Raw genomic sequence first — 23,082 nt, 5'->3', positions numbered from 1 at the left:
GACTGTTTTGTCACTTATCCCGGTCAGTACTGGAAGCGATTCCTTTAATAGACTTAAGACTCGTCATATTGCAATGTAATTTATCGTTATTATTATTCTAGAAGTGACTGTCGCAAATGCATATAATAAACGATAAACAAAATGAATGCTCCTTTAAGGTAATTATACAAGATTCGCAAATTCATGTTCTTGAGAAATATTGCGGACGACATGTTTTTCAAACGCGTTTTTTTTTTTCGATGAAATCGCTGAGAGAATCGAGAAAAATCCTTTTTTAATAGACTGTCAATTGGATAGAAATTTTGAGTACCACAATGCTAAAAACAATAGGGCCTATAAGATGCTTATACAAGTAGGATAGGACTAAGGCGACCGGTTTATCAAAATTGATGGTATGTTGCACGATGGCAGCATTTTGAAACATCCAAGTAGATTACAAAGTCATAGGTAAGGGGTAAAAACATGAAGTGATATCTATTTGTAAATTCAAGCACTGAACGCTGCTATTTCTAAATTCATATCAGCGTGTCCATTTGATTGTAATGTTGATGATGGTTGTCTGTGACGTCATGTGTAACAGGACCAGTAGATTACAGTTTAAGTATTCAAAGCTTGTAACACGGCGCTGTTTACTAATCATCCCATGTAAAATGAAGCAAAAGAACCTAAGTCCAATTCGTCCTAAAAACATATACATGAATGGGCATATTATGTCCATCAGTTTGACTTTGCATACATGTTCGGTTATTTATCTATATATCATGTAGGCCTACTATTTCGTGTTGTTCTTTCTCTATGTATACATTGTATTTGTGGTGGTTCGTCATTCATATGTTAAAATCCCGCAGTGAATTTACTGTAATGTTTTTTTTTTTTTTATTGGACGATTAAAATGAATTGAAATGAATTGAATTGAATTGAATTGAATTGAATTGAATTGAATTGAATTGAATTGAATTGAATTGATTTGAAATGATGTAGTTTCGGTCAGCGTTTATAATGACGCTATTGTTCATGTATCGCAGACTCGTGTGCTGCTGGCTGGGGAAGGGGAGGGTGAGACCCAATAAATCAAAAGACATGCGCCTAACATCTAGATGTTTATGAAAAAAAAAGACAAATATATTGTATTCTAACACATAACATCTATGTGTAACATTCGATATTAATGATCAATGGATAGCGAAACGATTTGAACAGAAAAGAGTACGTACTTAATTGCATTACTAATGTCTGCTTTGTGCGATTTTCTACAGCTGTTAAAAAATTCTCATTTTGACTTGAAGATTGATTAATCGCATTTTTTCCTTTATATTCCTACGAATATATACAGAATCCAGTTATATCCGTTACATGACTCTCATTTTGTAGAAACGCATTCCTATCAATTGCAAAATGATGGATTACATGGAAATAAGACACCACTGATAAGCAAATTTTGGTTTGTTGTCCCGCAGATCGACAAACAAGAGCCAGACGACCAGACTTGAGGGCGCTCTAACCAAGACTGGCGCTCCAGCTGCAGAAAAAGGAGACGAGAAATCTCGCTATTCAAGGGCTCTGCCCGCCGTACCGAAAGATAACCAGGCCTACGAAGTATGTGACGAAGGCGAGACAACGTATCAATCTACCTATCTGCAACCCATGGGATTCGGGGAAACCAAGGAGTTGTAAATCATTGGTGAAACGGAAATTGATTGCAGGAGGGTTAATGAAACACCCTGCAGCAGTGGCGGATCCGGGGAGGGGGGCACCGGGCGCCCCCTCTTTATTTGTTGTTAAAACAAAAGAAATAAAAAGAAAAAATGAGATGAAACCCGGAAGTAGCACCAGAAGTATTGTTTGCGCCCATCCCACCCCCCACCCTTTACGGAATTCCTGGATCCGCCCCTGTGAAGTGCTGAGAAATTCAAATGATTGAGAAGGGATCGCAAGACATTTCGGACAAAACTAATTGATCACTGGAAAAACTATGATAAATATTGATCAAAAGATCTTTTTTTCTTGCATTAAGTTTGCATGGTGACGGACCTACTTTACCCAGTCATAGACGAGATTCAGGTGTATATAATATATAATATACATAAATGACATGATATAAAGTTGTCTTGGTATTATATGTATTCCTTTTTTGTCTAAAGCCAGATATTATGTATTCTTGTAAACCTATCATAGTAAGAAATTATGAGATGTGGTTATTTAGAAAACCACACCATACTTAGCGTACCGGGGATGAGCATTTTGTATACTTATGCAAGTCAGCCTTTAATCGTATTAAACGTACCTCCTTATTTAAGCACTTCTTGAACTTTGAAAATGACTTTGTCCATTTAGGTCTCAGAATTATTCAGGTTCAAGTCCACGCCATGTTCAAGCCGGCTTAGACACCTAGATTTAAGGCAAACTAAACCTAAAACAACAATAACAACATCAAACAAATAAACAAACAAAAAACTAAAGAGAAAGTATAAGAGTCCTGAAACTGGACATCAATAAAGAAGTTATGGAATTTAGAATTACAATATTTCTTTTGATGAGCATTCGTATACCACTCGCACACAATGCACATCTGAGTTGATTGGGGCCTTGTGCAGAATTAAGACAAAATAATGGGGATTGTCTTATCAGGACGTAGGAGTGTTCCACCTCCCTTGTCTTACTGAGCAAGTGTCTGCAACCCAACCATCTATATCAAACTCTAATAACTACTAAAATCTATCGGTGTAAGTTTGATTTCCTATTGATATTCTTTTTGCCTTCTTGAAATAAGACATTTTTGAAGATGTGTGCAGGTCAGGGAGAGTTGAGGGGGTGGTGATATGGTCACCTGTTCTAATTTGGAAATTAGGCTGTGCATATTATCTTTTTTAGATTTTTTTGAAGGCAGGTGATATCTGCGAGGCTTTATTTTCTTTCTCATATCTGATCTCAATGAACAGATGAAGCTTAAACTCTTCTGTTTGCATAACTTTATTTTTTTCGATGCAAAAAAAAGGCGAAGTAATTTTTCGTTGTTTTCATTTCTGTCTGTTGAAAGAGGTGTATGAGAAGGCTGGTTAACGAGTGTTTACTTACAGGCGATACACAATGACTCTCATTTGCTAAGCGTTCATCGACTGATTCAGTCGACTCCTGTTTTAACGAAGTCGTCGGGACTGGGAGTTTCCTTTCGATACATCGAAATTTTGTTTTAACCGAAGGAGAAGAAATATGTATTATAATGTTTGAATCTGAATTTTTATTTGGCTGTAACCGGAATTTCATTATAACGGAGTGCACTCTACTTATCTATTCGTATGATATTATCTGGCTGCGATAAAGGGTGATTTCAAATAGCGTGTTTCTGCTAGTATGATTGATAGGTCATCACTATGCAGCTGACTTGCACCAATTATAAAACAAAACAAAGATAATAATTCCGATCAGTCGGTGTTAGCAGGTTGACCTCAAGAGTATGACGTAGTTCCGGTTGCTAGTGTTGAGCCCAGTGTAGAATGTCGTCTGCTTAACCTAACTCAACTATTCTTGAAAGCAAGAGATTATTAAGCAGAGAGGTGAAGATTTTCTTTATAATATCGTACAGAGGTAGAGAAATATTGAAAAAGAAATCATACCTTCACTATTCTTATTTTCTATTTTCCCCCGTTGATTTATTATGCTAGCCCATATACTGATTATCAAATTTGTCATTTTCATTTTTGGTGTAGTAGGCGTTGCTATACTGTAATCATATGTGTAATGTACATGTTGATGTATGACAGTTTAGATTATTGCTGAATTTTTTTAAAAGGCTTTCTTTACATGTATGTATGTATGTATGTATTCTATGCGATTAAGCAGCAGTAATAAGTCTGATCAAGCTGATCAAGGTGAATACTTTATCCTAAGAGTTTTATGTATATACACAGTTGCAGAAGTTTGTACCCAACCATTTTTATGAATCTGATTTTTTTTTTCTAGCATGTAAGAACTTACGTGATCAAGCGGCATAAAAGCGAGGGGAATAGTAGCCATTTTTGTGTGTGTTTCTTTCTTTGTGAATATTATTGATATACTCGAGCGAAAGTTCAAATAAAGAATTCAAAAGAGTGTGCGTATGTGTGTGTGCGTGTGTGTGTGTGAATGTGTGAGTGAGTGTGTGTGTGTGTGTGCGTGTGTGTGTGTGAATGTGTGAGTGAGTGTGTGCGTGTGAGTGAGTGTGTGTGTGTGTGTGTGTGATCCTCTTTGACATGGTCGTGCTCATGGTCAGCTGTTTCTGACTTTTCTAAAACTCTTTTCTTTTTCCTTATTGGTCTCTATCAATATCAGCAAAAAAGAAAAGGATGACAAAAATTAATGACGAGCACTGTAACTGTTGACCAGTCGAGAGTTAATGGTTGAAGTGACGCAATTATGTGTTCAAATTGGGACGTTACAATTTATCGTACCAAAATCTTTGATTGCGATATCGGGTTATTTCTGATTGTTTTTTTTTTCCCGACATTCGAAATGTGTACTTTTTCTACCCTGTAATACATTTTTAGTAATTTGCCATGTCGAGATTTCATTTGCTTAAACTCTTTGGTTTCAGTGTCACTTTGATATCGTCTCAGTGCCAGTTCGATGTTTAGCAACGATGTGGAAACGCGGCCAGAAATTTGTAACAAGTCAAACTTTTCTTGGGACTCTACATTATTGGAAATAGGTCAGATTTACACATGATTTAAAAGTCCGGACTAAGAATGTCCAATCTCTCTGAGTAATAATTCCAATGATATACCATATTACTACTACTACTACTACTATATATCACTATTACTATCACTATCACTATCACAGCTACTACTTCTTGGACTGATAACAAGAATAATGATAGTAGTAGTCGTAATAATAATGATGATAATAACAAAATTTGAATACAAATAACAAGAATCAATCAAGGGAAAACTCACATTGGTCCCGATATATATTTGTGTCACGCGCAAAAAAAAAGAAGAAAATCTAGTAATAAGGCTAACTTTCTTTGAAGATTTCAGTTGCTAAAAAAGAAAAATCGAAGGAAATGTGAGAAATACAAATTTGGCTAGCATCTTTCTCTACAATTCGGTTTACAAAGAGATTACTGACCAAGGACATAAAAAGGGCGATACGTGAGGACGTATAAATGACTCGTTTCTTTACACAGAGCACGGTACTGGCACTGGGCCGGGTTTTTGCTATGGTACTCCAACAGGAACCAGGTCTGGCTCTGTTAGAAAACGAATCAGTAATTCATTACAAAATCACCCATAATGTTATTTTTATGTCAAAATTAAGAGCAAAAAAATCAACAGTAGAAGATTAATTTTGTAACAAAATTGTTAGCGGGGAAGGGATATTGTAACAGCACCAGACATGGTTCCTATTGGCGCGCCATAACAAAAACCTCGTTCCGTGACCCGTGCCGGATTCGGTTTAAACGCTGCTTTATACTATTCTGTTTGTGTTTCATGTAATTCAGTAGTCTTTCTTTCAATGTCTTCTCTAACAAGGAGTGACATTCTGCTTTAATCAAAACTGTTTCATATCAGGTGTTCATGAATGTTTAATCTTGATGCGAATCATGATTTCTATATCGACGTCTCATTTTTTAGACAGATCGCAATATCACGAAAGAGATTCGATAAAGACGCGAACCAGGCTACACATGCATTAACGAGTACACTGAACCTACATGTATTGAGTATATAGACAGAATGTAACCAAAGTATGTGAGGATTTTCTGGTTGTTAGCCTCATAGGGGACATTGCTTCTGCACCGTTCGTACTCCAAGCAGATTCAATGGAACCTGTTATGTTCTTTCCCCATCGTTGAATCTTTTATACATTTTACAATAGCTCTCCTCGAAGTTAACAGAAATAGATATTCAGCAGGGCGCTACGTCTCCACCCCCTCTCCCGATCTCTCTCTCTCTCTCTCTCTCTCTCTCTCTCTATCTATCTGACTGCCTTGATTATTTTTTTAGATATATATTAATGTGTCTCAGTCCCTGAGTTAATTCGTAAACGAGCAAAGGTCCACGTAAAATGTGAATGACGGTAGCGGAGCATTAATAGGAGAGATTAGGGGCATAAAAGAGGAAATTCAAGAGGATGGTTCCTGTCAGACTGGCTTCACTTTGCCTGGTTGTTGGCGTAGCGGTCATTCGTGAATCTACAGCCACGGACTCCCAAGCAGGTGAGGTTAGAATTATGAACCAATCAAAAAACCAAAGAATGAAGGCGGCATAGTTAAAGCCGTAGATTCATGTTCCAACAGGAAAGAATGGTAGTTAAATTTCCTTCAGCAATACCGCTAAATTAAAAAAAGAATGAAACCCAAATCAAAATGTTAACTGATCAAGGCATAACATGTTGTTCGTTATCATTGAAAAAGTATATTCAAGCTTGACATATTGTTCTAATTCTTTCCGTAAGTACCGCAAACGCTTTAACGCCGACATTAACCTCAATGATATTAACTTGAAGATTACTTGACACCACAAGGGAATTTTCTTTTTCCTAGTGGAAATTTTTGACGTGGATTAACCTCTGTGTGACATTTACTGTTGTGATATAATGTGTTTGTTACTTTTACCCTTTGGACATATTTTGACTTTTTAACATTTGAGCCCTAGCTGTCATGATGGTTCCTCCAAACATTTTCACTTTTCACTAGGAAAATGAGCTGAATTCTCTCCCAATCGATGTAGCAACATCTCCTATCTATTGCCTGAATTATTAATCCTTTGTTAACAAATTTGTGTTTCTTATTTTTGTTATGATGATAAGATGTACACATATTTACAAATACATACATACATGAGGTAGAAGTGCTGTACTTATCATATTCCACACATTATCTAGTGTATCCGAACAGTTATAGTACCCAATGGACAACTACCGGTCTCGGGATAATTACCACACGGATGGTTCCCCCCCCCCCCCCCGGCAATTGCCCCGTTAGTTCAACTACCCCTCCCCCCCCCCCCCATAACTACCCCACCTCCTCCAATAACTACCCCCAGATAACTACCCACTTTTACCTAATTACCCTGCAGGGTACCCACCCCCCTCGGAAAACTACTACCCAGAAAACTAGGCCCCGGATGTAGATTATCTAGGTTTGAAATAATAAATGAGAAGACAAAGCTCATGGACGTTTTAAGGCACCTTTCTCTTGCACTGTAATTGTTCACTCTGTTTGCCCCGGGGGAATTCACTAATTGCTCTGCGGGAAAATTGTCCTTGGAGTAATTTCCCTCGTAGTAGCTATCCGGGAAGTGGTTGTCCGGGGATATTTGCGCTTGGGGTAAGTTATTCGGGGAGGGGGAGGGTACTTACCCTAAGGAGATTGTCCTGGAGGGTATTTGCCCAGATTGTAGAATCTAGGGGTAGTTATGCGGGGTAATTATCAAAGATGTAGTTATCCGGATGGACGTTATCCGGGGGTAGTTGCCCTAGAAGGGTCGCTGTTGATGATTGCCGTAAGAGGGTAGTTATCCGGGGTTTGAATTAATATCCGGAGGTAGCTATGGGGAGGGGTAGTTATCCGTATCCGAGGGTAGACATCATACGGGTGGAATTTATCCGGGTGGTAGTTGAAATGAATTGAATTGAATTGAAATTGAATAGGTTTCCGTGGTAGTTACCCGAATGGTGCCCTAGCAGTGTTTGCCTATCATAGGAGGGTATAATTCCTGGAGAAATTGACCTGAAGGGTGATTGTCCTAGGAGGCCAGTTGTCCGGGGGTTAATTGTTGCCCGGGAGGGGGGGGGGGTGTCCTGAGGGGTAATTATTCGGTTGTTAGTTATCCGGAGAGTGTTTTTCCAGGGGGTAGTTGTCCTAGAACCCATTTCATTACCCTAAATAGCTCCAAATCGAGGTGTGTTCTGCTTTTCTTAAATCTGTTAAGAACTTATTGTACCAATAATTAGGATTACTTTCAAATGTACAGCCTGTATGCCAGTGTTCGAAAAAAAAATGGAGATTGTATTGTATTTATATGCAGAAAATTCTGCATATCTTGAATTGAATTGGAAAAAAAGGAAGAAATTAATCTTTTCACCACCTTTTCCACTCCTTGGCAACTGATGACGAGGGCAGATCAAACTAACTTGTTTCTAATAAACACATTTTGGCTAGCTTCTGCCGGAGTGCTTGCCATTTTTAGCCAATTCAATGGTATTTGTAAACATATATCACCAACGCGTTAACAAGGATGCGCGTTTTAATTTGGTTGTTGGTAGCCCAGTATCATCCACGCACACTGTCCACAGATTTTTGGGGACACTGCCTGGTGGGACCGTCAAAATTTCACGTAATAATACAAAAATAATGAATATGCATGCCATATAATACATCTTCTTCGCCTTTCGTAGGAGGTCTGCTGCTACTTTAGAGTATAATACTAGACGGCTGTTACACTGCGAAGGCCACATTTCAAACAGGTCATGTTGCCTATTCGAAGTTGGGCGTAGCCATCCCCCGTCTGTTATCATGGTATACATCGTTGAGGGTAGTATTCAGCGGGTGCTCCTGCTCCATGCTGGAGCAGTATATTCTGCTGCACTATTAACGAGGGTTAACCTCAAGGGCCGCGCCTGTTCGAATGGCTCTGGTATGAGCTTCCCACTAAGAACCAGCAAGATGGAGTTGAAGCTAGATTGCTCCTTGATGTCACTTTGTCTCGCAATGCTTCAACGTGCTGTTTGGAGGCGAGTCGTCTGTCCAATTTCACTCTAAGATAAGTTGGGGTGGTGATGCAAGGCAGCACTGAGCGGTCATGATTAGCTGTAAGTTGCCAATGAGTCTCCTTCCTTTTCAGTATGGAAGGCGTTGTTGTGGATTTTGTAGTACTCAGCTTAAGTCTCAATGCCCTAAGATACACAGCGGCAACATTCATGTCTGATATAGACCTTTCCTCTACCGTTGTCCAACTTCTGTCGGAATACGGGAGCGCGAGGTAGTCTGATATGCGTAGGTTAATTGGATGAGTTAGTTGGGACATCGGTGAGATAGATGTTGAAAAGCGTTGTGGCCAATACTGAAGCTTAGGAAACTCCACGAGGTGATGGTCACAGATGGTTTTAAGTAGCTTTAGACTAAGGCCCTGGTGCCACACTGTTCATAGGCTGCGGTGAGTTTCACCGAGATCTTGAGACGCTTTTCAAAAGCCTCATCTAAAGCCCGCCGCACACTACACGATTTTGCCCCGATTCACCAGTCTTAAGACCTTAAGACTAGAAGTGTGACGTCATAGTCTTGCCATTTTCTAGTCGTACGACTGGGTCTTAGCGCCAGTCGTAGAGATTTGACATGTTGAATTTCTACGACCAGTCGGGAGCTTCCAGCCATTCACAATGCAGTAAAATGCAAGCGCACGCAGTGCGCACTGCGCGCGCTTTACAGTCGGGTCGTATAGTGTGCGGTGTCCGGTCGTACGACTGGTCTTAAGACCCAGCTTGGCTCAAGACTTTAAGACCAGTCTGATCGTGTAGTGTGCGGTGGCCTTAAGTCATCAGTAAGGTAGACGATCTGATGGACGGTAATACTCCTTCCACGAAGGTAGCCAGCGGGTTCGTCAGGCAACTGAGGATCGATGACAGGTTTCAAACGGGCTGAGAGAGTCTTTCAAGAACGTTGAACGGTGTACAAGGGAGCGGGATGGGACGACACTTCTTATTTTGGGTCATCAGTTGGCTCGTTGGGTTTTGGTATGGCGCCGACTGTTGGCTTGAGCCAGATTTTGGGTATAGTTAGGTTTGAAACAATTGGAGAAGAAACACCTGAGCCACTCTAGACATCGTTGGTCACTGTGGCAAGAAACTCCGAGGAATGTCATCTCATCCCTGGGCCTTTCCGCTCTTGAGTCGACGGATGGCTGGCATGATGGTTGCATTGGCTGACATGATGGGGGACATGGTCAGGTGAGAAAGCCATCAACACCAAGAGCCTGTCACATGCATGATACGATTTTATCATGTAATACATGCAATAAGTTATGGGTTGCATTCGACTGCAGTACGTAAAATCTATTCAGGGAGGTCTACTTATGCAAAGTATAATTTGTGAACCACGACATTTCTTTGCTTTATATAGTGCTTGGCCCTGGGAGCTCTCTGCGTTGAAGGTTTTCAGTTCTTCCATGTGTCTGTCGTCGATGGCATCATGGTCAGTTATCTTGTAGTTTGTTGTATTGCAATATGAGACTGGATGTTGGATTTGATTTGGATTTGTGATAATGGTTCTTTTCCGCTTGTTGAATTATTGTCTAAAATTCTTTGCATCCCCGATGTAGAGAGCTTGGGGCATTATTGCTTGCATGTTATACTGTATAATTACATTCTTGTTGTTGCAGTCCGCTGGCGTAGGACGTAAGATGTGACCCGATCCCAGTTTGACTTCCTGTGTCTGTTACTAGATGGTCGCATATTTGGCATGACATTTTGAGTCGCCAGTTGATCTGATTGATTTGCGGACTTGTGGTCGCGTTAGCAGGTGTTTAAGAGGGGGCGGTTGTCTTTAGGCATGAGGTGAATGTACAGCTACTTCGGGAGCTGGTGAGAGTTCCTGTTCAGGACCATCATAGTGTCGACCATTCTTTCCCGATCTCTTCATATATCGCTGTGATGTTGAATGATAGGTGGTTAGAGACTCTAGGTTTGTGGCTTTTTTGATTCAAAAATGATGAGCGTCTTTTTCCTAGCTCTCGGTTCCTTCCTGCCTGCACTATGTCCAAGAGGTACCCCACTGCATAAAATTTATGTCCCAGCTTAACAGATGAAGCTATAGAAAATCCCTGTGTTTAGAAATAATGCGTCTGTAGCGGAACATTCGGCTATACACAATATACCTGTTTATGGATGGTACTTCAAAGCACATACGGAATCTCTCTCTCTCTCTCTCTCTATATATATATATATATATATATATATATATATATGTGTGTGTGTGTGTGTGTATTGTTTATATTCATACATGTAGAAATATGTTTATAGACATATGGTGTCTCTGTGTGTATAATATGATTGTCATTTTTCACAATTCTGTTCCGAAGTTAATATTACATTTAATTATTTTATCATCATTTTTTGTCACATGCTGCTGCATATACTATCACCTAGCATTTGTCACTATAGGCAAGAGAAGAGTAGTACACTTGTATAACCATGTCACGAATCAAACTTTTCGTACGTAACGTTTATCAAGTAACACCCTTTTTGTCACTGAACCTTAATCTTAAATCTCTTTCTTTGTTGTGCTTCAATTGTCAGTTGATGTGAGGATTGTGTCGGACAGTCGATACCCATACGCCGGGAGACCAGAAGTTATGATCGATAACGAGTGGATAACAATTTGCGCGAACGACTGGGATATGCAGGATGCAGCAGTAGTGTGCAAACAGCTAGGGCTTGGCTTGCCGGACCAGGCATCCAGGAGCTCCAATTACGACTATTTTTCCGCACCTTGTGTCGCCCAGCTGTATTGCCATGGAAACGAGGACCACCTTGAGAAATGCCAGGGGTTTGCAGTGGAGACAAATTACCGCGGCTACAATAGAACGATCACTTGCCTGCCTCCAATAGGTAAGGACTTTTCAATGTCCAAGTAATATGTGGAAAAACGACGTTAACTTTGAACAAAACTGAAAAAATGACCTAAATAACGAATGAATAGTACTGTCTTCTCGGGACGAATTAAGAGTCCCAACTCTGTTATTATATTGGTGGTGAAACAGCCCTTTTAGTAGTTTCCTGTAGTTTCCTGTGATCTCCCAATTGTTAATGCGTCATCAAGATATCCCGTAACTATATACATGCCCTTCTGTCCGAAGTTGGGAAAATGCTGGCTTCAGTGATTTGGTATTAAAAACACTCTAGGAGCAGAGCTGAGATCATTAGATAGGGCCTTGTGTTGGTACAATTGCCTTGCCAGCGGAAACTAAAATATTATCTAGAGATGATGGGTTAATGGGAACTGAAAAGTATGCATCTTTCAAATCAATAGATGCGATGTATTAGTTTGGAGTGAGCAGTGACAAAACGGTATGTATACCATCCATTTTGAAATGCTGAAGGATACCTGCCCAGATAACATTCCTCCTTTGGGTCAAGGTCTGCAATGGTCGGCACTGTCGCGGTCGGCGAGATGACGTTAGCTCAACATTGGACAATCGTCTTCATGGTCACCTCTCCTTGACGGTGGATATTTGTTTGTTTCTTTTTATTGTTCCCTATTCCACATTTCAACAAATAAACCATAAACTTGACAAAAAAAAATGCATGGTGAATTGTCAAATACAGCATTAAAAACAATCAAACTGATTGTTTGGCTTATCGCACGTTTCATGGGCCAACGTTGGCGACGGTTGGCGGTCGCAGTTGCTCAAGTTCAAGGTCAAGTTAAAATTGGTTGCTTTACCACCAAATAAACAGGAAGAATTTTATACAATGAATAAACAGAACATGTTTGTAATAATTGCAAAAACGTAAATTAACAAAATACATGTGGTAATGAGCAACAAAATGAAGGAAACATAAATGTATTTTTTTAATATGTACATGCATGTGCATAGTACAATTTACATACCGATAGGAATGGAAATGGAGGGTAAAACTAAAGAGCAAAGCTTGTACGACATATGACCCTCGGAAAATACACTAGAGAACGAATGATACAAATTAATGGAACTACAAAACAGTTGTAAAACAAAAACAAGGGTAAGAAGATTATTGTGCGAAAAATTAATTTGAGTCATCCACAAAGAGAATAAAAGAAAGAACATCTGATGATCTACAAAAATAATCAATAAAGCAATAAACAAAACCAGACCTAATAAACTTCCCTGTGGACCTCCACATTCGATATTTAGCATCTGAATCACAACCATTGTAAAGAGACATATGGCTTCATGTAGCTCCTGAACCAATTCAAGGCCTTCCCAGGCATTCCGAAATCATATAATTTATTGTGTTAAAAGTCATGATTAAAGGTGTCGTCGGACTTGGAGAAGTCCAGGAACAAACCTATCAGGTGAGAAGATTTGTCGATAGCATCTGTTCTTTTCTATAAAAAGTCAATAATGCATGTGTAGAGCCATATTTTTCCCTTAATCTAATCTGAGAATTCGAAAATATATTATTGAATTTCAAAAAATTAATAGTACTTTTATAAAAAAAAATAAATGAATTGGACTATGACTGTAACAAAGAAATTGGTCTGTGATTATTGGCATCTAATTTGTCATCTTTTTAAAACAAAGGGATGACGTATCCTATTTTCATACTTTCGGGGATGATGCCGTTAAAAAAAAGGGGGATTGATGATGAAATAATCGTGAGCTAAAGGATTCGCAAATTGACGATATTACCCCGTTCAGAAAAAAAAATACTGATGTCATCGTGACCAGCATTTTTCAAAAAAATAAAATCAAAAACATTGTTGATTATCTGTTTATTATACTGTATGTTGGACTAAGAAACATTGATCTGGAATTTGGTGAACCTAGAAATTCGGAAAAATTGGTAAGTTAGCTTTGGCACAACGGTTGGCCACTGTCTTACTTTTGTCAGAGATGCAAAATGGATATTTGTTCGCTATCCTTCATGGGGCCAGCGTTAGCAATGGTCGGCACGGTCACAGTCGGTAAGCTAACGTTGGCACGACGTTACTAATCCAACGTCATTTTGACCGTTGGGCCAGCATTGGCCCAACAGTGAAAGCTGATGTTGGACCGACATTGGTAAAATGTCAGACCAACGTTATGTCGACCTCTTTGACAATGTCCCAGCGTTAAACCTACCCCTTTTCAAGCGTATTATTGTGTTATCCCAAACCTTAGATCAAACTTTCTCCCACCTAGAATAATTCGTTGGCCCAATGTCACAGACATGACGTATGCTGAACATCATATAACTTCTTATAACTGTATCCCAACGTTATACCTGCCACTTTCCAACTGTGACATGACTTTACCACAAAGTTAAACCAACCTCCTTTCGACTTTAGACCAACCATGTTTCAATGCATTCATTAGATACAATGAATATGACACTGGCCCAACGTCATTTTGGCTGGCGGGCCATCACTTGTCAACGGTGAAACTTGATGTTCTGCCAACCTTGATACTATTCCCTACCAATATTATATAAACTATTTTCAACCTCTATGATCTGTTGGCCCAACGTTGGTCCAATGTCATGCATGTACTTTAGCCCAACATCATTTTACCCGTCATTTCCGCTCTATGGAAAACGTGGTCATAGGGTGACAATGGAGAGGGAAGATCTCGCTCTGTATCACAAAAGATGTCAAAGGTGGAGGTGGGTGGAAGGTACAAAGTCTCGAGCTTCAAGGGGGAGACAAAAGCATATTTTCTATTCTCCTCTTCGTGCCATCCAGATTTCTGACAAACATTTTGTGAAATAAATGGTTTTCATCAGTCGACCGTGCATTCGGTATTTGGCAGTCTGGTACATTGTGTCTAGTTTAACCTACATTGTCACTACCACATATTCTCGATATGGATGTCATAACATGTAAAGGGGTAGAATGTACTCGATCACCATCATGATCAATAATTATATCGCTTCATTCTTTGGTGCTACTTGGGCTTTGCTCAGTACAAGAAGATAGCAGAGGTCATTTTACGAATGTGATAAGGCCGAACTATACTTTCTATTTTTTTCACTTTTTATCTCAGAACGAAAAAATTCCAAATCCGTAACGTCAGGATAATTCTTAGCAACCCATAAAGTATGCTACACAAAAACGCAAAATGTAACACACAAATACACACACATAATGATACTCGTATGTGTGTGTAGAGTTATATATATATAAATATATACCTCTACGACAATTGCTCCCATGAAATATAAATAATAAATTACCCTTATCCTTATCTTCATATCAAACTAAACTTAAAACTCTATAACAACTTCAACTCTAACCCAAAGTCCTTGTATACCAGAAAATAAGACAGGAGCAGCTGTCGCAGGACTTAATGTCGTGTCACCATAAGCATGGCTCGACACTAACGTGTTTGTTTGGTGGCCCGATGGGGCCACCAAAATCCTAAATTTCAAATTTTTGGTGGCCCGATAGAAAAATGTGGTGTCCCGAAAAAAAAAAAACAATAAAAAACATTAAAAGTCCTTTTTTTAATGAGTCAAATATTTACGATTTATGATAGTAAGAATTAGAAGTTGGACATATCTACTCATAAATAAACTTCAACAAACATGCAACACTCACTCTCAGGCATTCATTCAGTCCTTTTCATCCATCCTTTGAACAAATTTAACTGCTAATTTCCGGCGCAAAAAGTTACAAATTTATTGACATACTTTTCAAAAAATTTTGGTGGCCCGAGGTGGGCCACCAAATTTGCCCTTTTTTTGAAATTTGGTGGCCCGACTTTCATTTTTGGTGGCCCCGGGCCATCGTTAGTGTCGAGCCCTGCCATAAGTATGCATTCATTTGATCGCGTATCATACTCATGGTGACACAACATTCGCTCCTGGGGGGCATTTCATGAAGGAACTTGTCGGATAAAATGTCCGACAAGTCAATTATATCCGACAAGTTCAGAGAAATCAACCAATCAGACTAAAGAATTTCTCAAAACTTGTCGGATATAATTGACTTGTCAGATATTTTATCCGACAAGTTCCTTCATGAAACACCCCCCCCCCCCGTGCACTTCACCAGACCGACACGCGAGTTATACTCCTCAATTGTCATACAGCCCATGATTTCCTCACTAAGCAAACAAGGCCAACGAAACCGGCACATTACGCCCCGTGTTGTCATGTCAAACTCGTGGGTTGTTTTTACCTGGTGTCGAACTCATGGGATGTATGTTTCGTAGGCTGTATGACTCATGGGTGTCGGTCACGTGGGATAACCCCGAACGGCTCACTAATATTTCGGCACAGTAATATGAAGGAATGAGCCTTCTAGTGATCTCAATGTATATATAACATACATACATACATACACACACATGGTTAATGTCCACGCACAATTGCAATAAAGACATGCATTTCATACAGCGCAGCACCGATGATACAATGTGAATATACATTGTGCGCGTACTTGGTATACTCGTATTAGCGCTGTAGCTTTAATGCGATGTGATGGGAAATGCAAGCACAGCCCACCCAGGCCACCCAGGCCAGGCTACAGCCGCAAACTGCTGCTGCCATACGCTAGCTAGTCAGCTTTTGCTTTACTTACTCTATCAAAAGTCCAACGATGATATAAGACAATGCCTGTTCATTGATAAAAGCTTCAATCTCAATTTCTACATTTTCTGAGGACTTATCAAGTTGAGTGTGTTGGAAAGAAGAAAGTATCTGAGAAGATCTATACTGGTTCATAAAAGAAATCGTGGTTTTTAGAGCAGCATGTGTCTAATTCAGTAATTGGTTTACAGAGGTTGCTGAGATGGCATATTCAGCGAGACTATTCCACAAATCGACAACTCCCTCGCTGAAAAAAAAAAATCCTCACGTTAAGTCGAGAATACTGTTTGTCCAGTTTTCTTACTGTGGCCTCTAGACTTCTTGTGAGTTATATGATATGAAAAACAAAATTGTATTTAGTATTATACATTCCAGTAAAATGTTTAAAATCCGTAATTATACCACCCCACCTGCGCCTGTGAGCACGTGTTGGTGATTTTATTTGATCTAGGCGTTTGCGATGTCCAATTCCTAAATCCTGGAATCATTTTCAATGGCACGTCTCTTCACTCTCCAACTTCCTCTACTCACCACGCTGCCTGACGGTATTCTAAATCGGTCTAAAACCTTTAAATAGAAACAATACTCGTATCAAGATTCACAAAAGTCCTAACAAAAGTCCTAACAATTCCGGAAAATTCTACTAGCTTTCAAGGTTGCGTGGGAAACTTGATTGTAAAAACACAATTCTAAATCTATCAAAGTTCCAAATTCTTTCTCAGCATGAATCTCTTTGAAAGCTAAAATGCATAGTTCTCTCTATATTCAGTATGCATTCTGTGCTTTGTTTCCCAATCTTTACCATAGTGCAATTCTCAGGATGAAAACTACGCTGCCACTTTCAGCCCATTCCTCCAGTTTCAATAAATCTCCCTGAAGTCACACAACAAAATCTATCGTAATTGAACAAATTATTATTTTGTGTCATCAATAAACAAAACGACAGTTGACTTACCTACATCTGTGAGCTCGTTGATAAAAATTTAAATACTCAGTTCACGGGATTATTGACACGTGACACGGGCAGTGTAATGACTGGTACTTTCATCTAAATGTAATGAATCATTGATTAGGTGGCAAACTAGCAAAAAAAAAAACAACGTTAGATTTCTTGAAAAGAAATTGATAGGCGACTGAAATCTCGCAAAAGGGGCAGTCTACCGCCAAAAGCAGTAGAGTTGGTAAAAATACGGCGAGCCAACATTAACCCAATAGTATAAAGCTTGACGTTAAATCAACGTCATTGCAATATTAGCCCGACGTCAGAAACATGAAATTATCCCAACGTAATTTTGCCCGTTGGTCTAACATTGTCCCCACAATGAAAGCTTGACGTTGGATCTACAAGGGTACAATGTTAGACCAACTTCATATCAATCATTTTCCTCTTGAATGCTACGTTAGCCCAGCTTTCGTCAAACGTCAGAAACATAAAGTTAGTCCAACGTCATTTTGGTCAGTACTGTCGTAATTGAAATATTTGGTGACCTAATGTTGGCTCAATGTTGGGCCAAATTCGTACTTTTGTCACTGAGGCACAGTGGATATAGTGGCTGGCTTAACTGCGTTGGGCCAACGGTAGCAAGTAGGAGTCGGTACGGTTGCAGTTTCTTACCAGATTGTATAATATGAAGGAAAAATTTTTATTCGTGTATGTATTGCTAATGTTTGAACAATATCCTTATGCTTAAATACATTTGAATGATTGAGACATATGCAATAAAACACTGTTGCTAAGATGCTAGCGCATCGGCAAAGAGTTGCGTTAGTGTTTGCCAATGTTGGGGAATGACAGCATGTGCAATGGACGACTGTGTTTATGTTGTCAAACTGCTGATGCAATGTAGCATAGAGTTGGGTTGGGTTGGTCCAACGGGGCCAACGTTCGCATGAACTTGAGTCTTGTTGGTGTATAATCTTTGGATGATACTATGACATGTTGGGTATATGAACGCTGGCCTATAGTTTGGATAATCATAGCGTCATACATCGATCACGAGCCTTCATAAAAACGAGTGCGAGTACGAACGCTGAAGTGAGTTTCCAGGTTTTTGAAGTCGTAGAATTGGCCGAAATCGGTTCCATGGCTCACCAGAAACAAACCGAAATGATCAGGGAGGTAAAGAAACCTAAGAAAACCCAAAATCTGTGAATGCGGCTTATCGATAAATGATGGCTAAAGAGCGAAATATCTCATTCAAAATGGACTGACTGCCAGATGTCCGGTATGCTGTAATTGCTCCGGTCTCATTTTCTCCAAGGTCTTAGGGTTAGGATTAGGGTTGTAATAGGCATTTAGGTTTACTTTGATGCGTGGATTAGGATTAAGGTTAGGATGTTTGGCTTAGCGTGTACACATATCATAGGAGCAATTTTTGTAGGAGCAAATGTCATGGAATCACGTGATGTAGTCATCTGAAGCACGCCCCCACTAGTCCTTTTTCCGCCAAATGGAATCCTCACCTGCAGGTTTCAATGAGTCCTGGCATTTCTGGTCTTGCCTCAACAGTCTTCATATCTGAGCCTAGACGATACAGGCCCCTAATAGATAAGGACAGATATGAAGATTGCCAAACTGCCTGCGATTTCGGAGAGTAGCAGACGATTAGACACTTTTTGGCCTGATTAACCAAAAATGACCTGGATGCTCTAAACAACCAGGCCAGAACTTGCATGGAGTACTGGATGGGTGGAGTTAAGTGACCCGAGAAGGAAAAGACACCAGGTTCTTTGCCTGTTGCCCCCCCCCCCCTCCATCGCTCATGCTGTTTGTATATCACTCCGTTCATATTTTTGCCCTTGCATTGTTCTTGTTTTGATATCGCTTCCTTATTCGCCTTTATCTTTCACAGGTTGCCCTTTATGATCCGTTGGATCATCAATGAACCGACCTTTCACTTTTATGATTCCATGACATTTGCTCCTGCGACAATTGCTTCCATGAAATATCTGCATGCTACTTAAAGACTAAAGATACATTCTACCCATAAACACAACCCTAGCCACATTGCTAATCCTCACATCAAACTAAACCTAAAACCCTATCACAACCTCAATCCTAACCAGATGTCGTTGGAGAAAAAACAGACCGGAGCGACTGTCGCAGGAGCACTTGTAGTATTACCCTTTTTATGCTGAAGGTATTGTTAAATAACAATCGCAATGGAGGGGGGGGGGGGGGGGAAGGCTACGGTCACAACTCAGAGCGGCGACCGACCGATTTGTAGCCTGCTCGGTCGCTGCTGAAAGTTTGGCATCGCTCAGCGGTTTTTGGAGATGTTGAGCAGGCTGTAAAACTCTAACGATGACCGAGCAGTGCCCTGTCGATTTCCCGTCGGTCACCGATCGATTTTCAGTAAATTTGGCAAAATATGGGGATCTACAACGCGCAGAGTCCGAGCGGTCACTGAGCGATGCCCCATCGGCAACTGGACGATCTCCCACCGGCCACCGGCCGATTTTTACGAAATCGCTCAGCGACCGACGGGTGATCGATAGGTCATCTACCGGTGACTTGTGATGTGTTAATTGATTGATTAATCAATTAATTAAGATAAAACTCGAGGCAAAAGATCTAAGAGTTAAATTATCAACTAACAAACTTCGGCTAGGTGATACCACAGATAACTAGAATTTAGGAAATGAAACAAAAGGGAGGAACACCCAGGATGGAACAAAGATTAGAATAGATTAGAATTTTCCAAAATATCTAGTTTGCTTCTAATTTCATTTCATATTTTAATTTTCCCCATCTCTTGTCATTCATTTTTTCTTCAATCAATAGGCCTTTAATGAATGATAAGGTAACCAAACCATATTTTACTACGTCACCATATCGACACTAACTTTTAGCTTTCATCTCTTTTGCCCCAAAGTGGTTGCCTCTGACTTCCATGTCCCTCATGTTGGTTGCCGAGATGTTAAGATGCTGAGATGCTGGTGGGATTTCCTTGCCTCTTATCCTTCCCCCTTCTTCTTCTACATTGCGCTAGATTATCTTCTCCATCTATTCCCTGGTTTCCTTCAGTGCTTCTGTCATTTTTATCATAACATTTTTAGTCCCTAAATCGCTCGACGGCGACCGCTCGATCTATTTTCTTTGTTTTTTCTCTGCTGTTGTCATTTTTGTCTCTATTATTAATGTTCCCTAAATCGCTCGGCAGCGACCGCTCGATCAGGTCAGTGCCTGGGTGGTTCCCACTCGGACACCGAGCGTATTTTGGGCAGCGAGTGAAAACTGGTCGGTCGCCGCTGAAATTTCAACTCCGAGTTAAATCTTCAGCGGCGACCGACCGATGCCCTAAAAATCAGTGGCGCCTGGTCGGTCACTGGTCGGTCACCGGTCGTTGTGCGACCGGTTTTGGCTAAAAACTCGCCGACCGGTCGCCGACCGGGCTGATTTTGGGGGTTGTGACCGTACTTTCCTGATTGCTCTACCAAGTTGTAGGTCTAGTTGTAATGGTGTTTGAGGTTTGGTTTGTTTGTTTGTTTGTTTGTTTGTTTGTTTGTTTGTTTGTTTGTTTGTTTGTTTTGGTCTTTATCGTATTTGGGTATCTGAGGTTGATTTGCAGAATACGTTAATTCGTAGTTCGTATTCGTGTGTGTGTGTGTGTGTGTGTGTGTGTGTGTGTGTGTGTGTGTGTTAATGATATTTTTTACCTATGCATCATGTGAGCGAGGCCCTTAGTAGAACAGTATACCAGGGCTACCCTGCAGAATTGCTTTCTTTGATATGTGTCCATAGCCCTCTTCAGACTGTGTTCATCGTGTGTATTCCGCATCGTGTTCACTTCCCCTGATTGTTTGTTATTTTGCCGGTGAAGAAGATACAACTAAGATCGGAAGTTCAGGCACCTTTTGACTATATGAATAGAAAAAAAAATGAAAAGGAATGAAATGACTGAATTGAATTTAAAGAAACAGATTTTTGAATTAGATAAATGCTAATACTAGTTTAGTACCAAATCCCGAAGACGTAGGACAGCAATAGGGTCCACAGAGGCAGCTGTTAACAATTATGTATTAATATATGTATTCTCTCGTTCACGTGATTGTCAGGATACGGTATCCGACTTACCGATGGAACAGCCGAAACCAATGGCATTGTGGAGATGGAAGTTGAACCTGGGAACTGGGTCAGAATAAGTAATTACACCGATGAAGGGCCGGACAGCTTGTGTCGTCAACTTGGGATTTGAGTCTGGAGAAGAAAGAGAGAGGGAAGGTGACGTCTTTCCACTTGTCGCTAATGTGCACCATTGCGACTTCGGAATCCATTACGTTCCATCGTGCGATATAGGCGAACCGCAATCGCAGAGTAACTTCTTAGAGGTTTTCTGCACAAAATCAGGTAAGATTACTAGTATCACTTGGCTTGAGTTGCAAAGCGCCACATGTACAAGTGGTCATATTTTAACAATTTTTGCAGCTTTCATGCTACCTGGAGACAAGAGAATTTCTTCTGCAGTTCGAAAGTTTACCCAATGTCAACAGTAGGCCACTTTATCTCCTTTACCGCCTTGGACTACTTTACTTAGCATAACAATGTCGGAATTTCGGAGCTTGGGTATTTGTTCCATGTTCATCGTGTCACTGCCGGCAACCAGGGACAACCTGGTGGTAGTGTTGCTGCCCGGAAAGCAGTAGATGACAGGTTCGAGTTTAATCGGTTCCTTTTTTCCGACATGTTTGTTGAATTACAGATCAGCAGTTGCGATCTTTAAAAAAATAATTTTTAGAGGGAGACAAACGAAGAAACTCACACCTGAACATTTGAAAATCATTAGTAAATTACTTTGATTAGTTGAGAGAAGCGACCATTGAATGAAAATCAATTCTTAATCTATCCACTAAGCATGTTTTAATCGAAGAATCCCTGAAACAATAATAAAATATAAATAGCAACAACATTAATAAAAGTAGAGTGATAATGCGATAAAAGTGATCATAATGATGACGTCAAATGTTCTTTTAAGCTAGCTAATGTCAATACAATCACAATATTTTATCTGAAGATACTGGCATACGGCTAAGAGGAGGACCGGATAATGACCCTTTTGTTGGCAGAGTAGAAGTGAATATCTACGGTACATGGGGTGTTATCAACGGCTACTATGGATGGAGCATACGGGAAGGCACTGTGGTGTGCCGCCAACTCGGCTTTGGTAGTGCGGTCACGGTCTACGACAGACCCGTCCCTTCCAGTACGTATAGCACTCGCTCATGAAAGTGTGCGCTGTTCCGGGCATGAGATGTTTCTCCAAGACTGTGAGCGCGATGTGACATTGTTGGTCAGAACTAGGAGTTTGGGATCCATCACGTCCGGATCTTCTAACGCTGGTGTCAGGTGCCTTCCAGGGGGTATGAAAACACATACTTGTCTAAGTGAATTTTGATGAACAAATACAATGAAACAAAGTAAATACATTTATACAAGAGATTTAAAAAGATAAAGAAGTTGTACGATTTAGAGTTAAAACAGTATTTCGCTCACCTGAGCCAAGGGCCCAAGATTAAATTATTGCATTCGCTTTTCCAATCTTGTCCGTCGTGCGTCGGTGTTCGCGCGCCCTGTGTCGTTCGTCGTCGGTCCTCTTTTTATAATCTTGCCGCCTCTCTAAACACACACACACACACACACACACACACACACGCACACACACACACACACACACACACCATGATCCGAATGTAAACTAACTTGCCAAGAATAATATGTCTTGTGGCTTGGGGGTGTGAAGTCGTTCAAATGATTCAGGTGGCTCAGTGAGGGCTAAAGAGACAAGTCCCAGTAAGCCCACAAGTGAGCAAATTTAAAAACTATTTTTATCAAAT

The 23,082-nt window shown here is 40.2% G+C and overlaps 1 protein-coding gene across 1 annotated transcript; it reads left to right on the top strand.

Moving 5' to 3' along the window:
• The first annotated feature begins 6,111 nt into the window (after positions 1-6,111).
• LOC139733292 (scavenger receptor cysteine-rich type 1 protein M130-like) lies at positions 6,112-21,446 on the top strand. The gene is made up of 3 exons (XM_071644129.1): positions 6,112-6,196; positions 11,275-11,586; positions 21,307-21,446. The coding sequence occupies exons 1-3, from the start codon at positions 6,112-6,114 to the stop codon at positions 21,444-21,446; spliced, it is 537 nt and encodes a 178-aa protein (XP_071500230.1).
• The last annotated feature ends 1,636 nt before the right edge of the window (positions 21,447-23,082 follow it).

This window comes from Diadema antillarum, unplaced genomic scaffold (assembly GCF_040938485.1).
Source record: "Diadema antillarum isolate AM-2024a unplaced genomic scaffold, OU_Dant_1.0 seq00000467_RagTag, whole genome shotgun sequence".
Taxonomy (NCBI): Eukaryota; Metazoa; Echinodermata; class Echinoidea; order Diadematoida; family Diadematidae; genus Diadema; species Diadema antillarum.
Note: the sequence above shows the minus strand (reverse complement) of the source record. Positions and strands in the feature narration are given on the sequence as shown.

Excerpts from the sequence above, each read along its gene's own strand:
- LOC139733292 (XM_071644129.1), top strand. The coding sequence starts at position 6,112 with ATGGTTCCTGTCAGACTGGCTTCACTTTGCCTGGTTGTTGGCGTAGCG. Across the intron at positions 6,197-11,274 it reads AGCCACGGACTCCCAAGCAG|TTGATGTGAGGATTGTGTCG; the intron begins GTGAGGTTAGAA and ends TTCAATTGTCAG. Across the intron at positions 11,587-21,306 it reads CACTTGCCTGCCTCCAATAG|GATACGGTATCCGACTTACC; the intron begins GTAAGGACTTTT and ends CGTGATTGTCAG.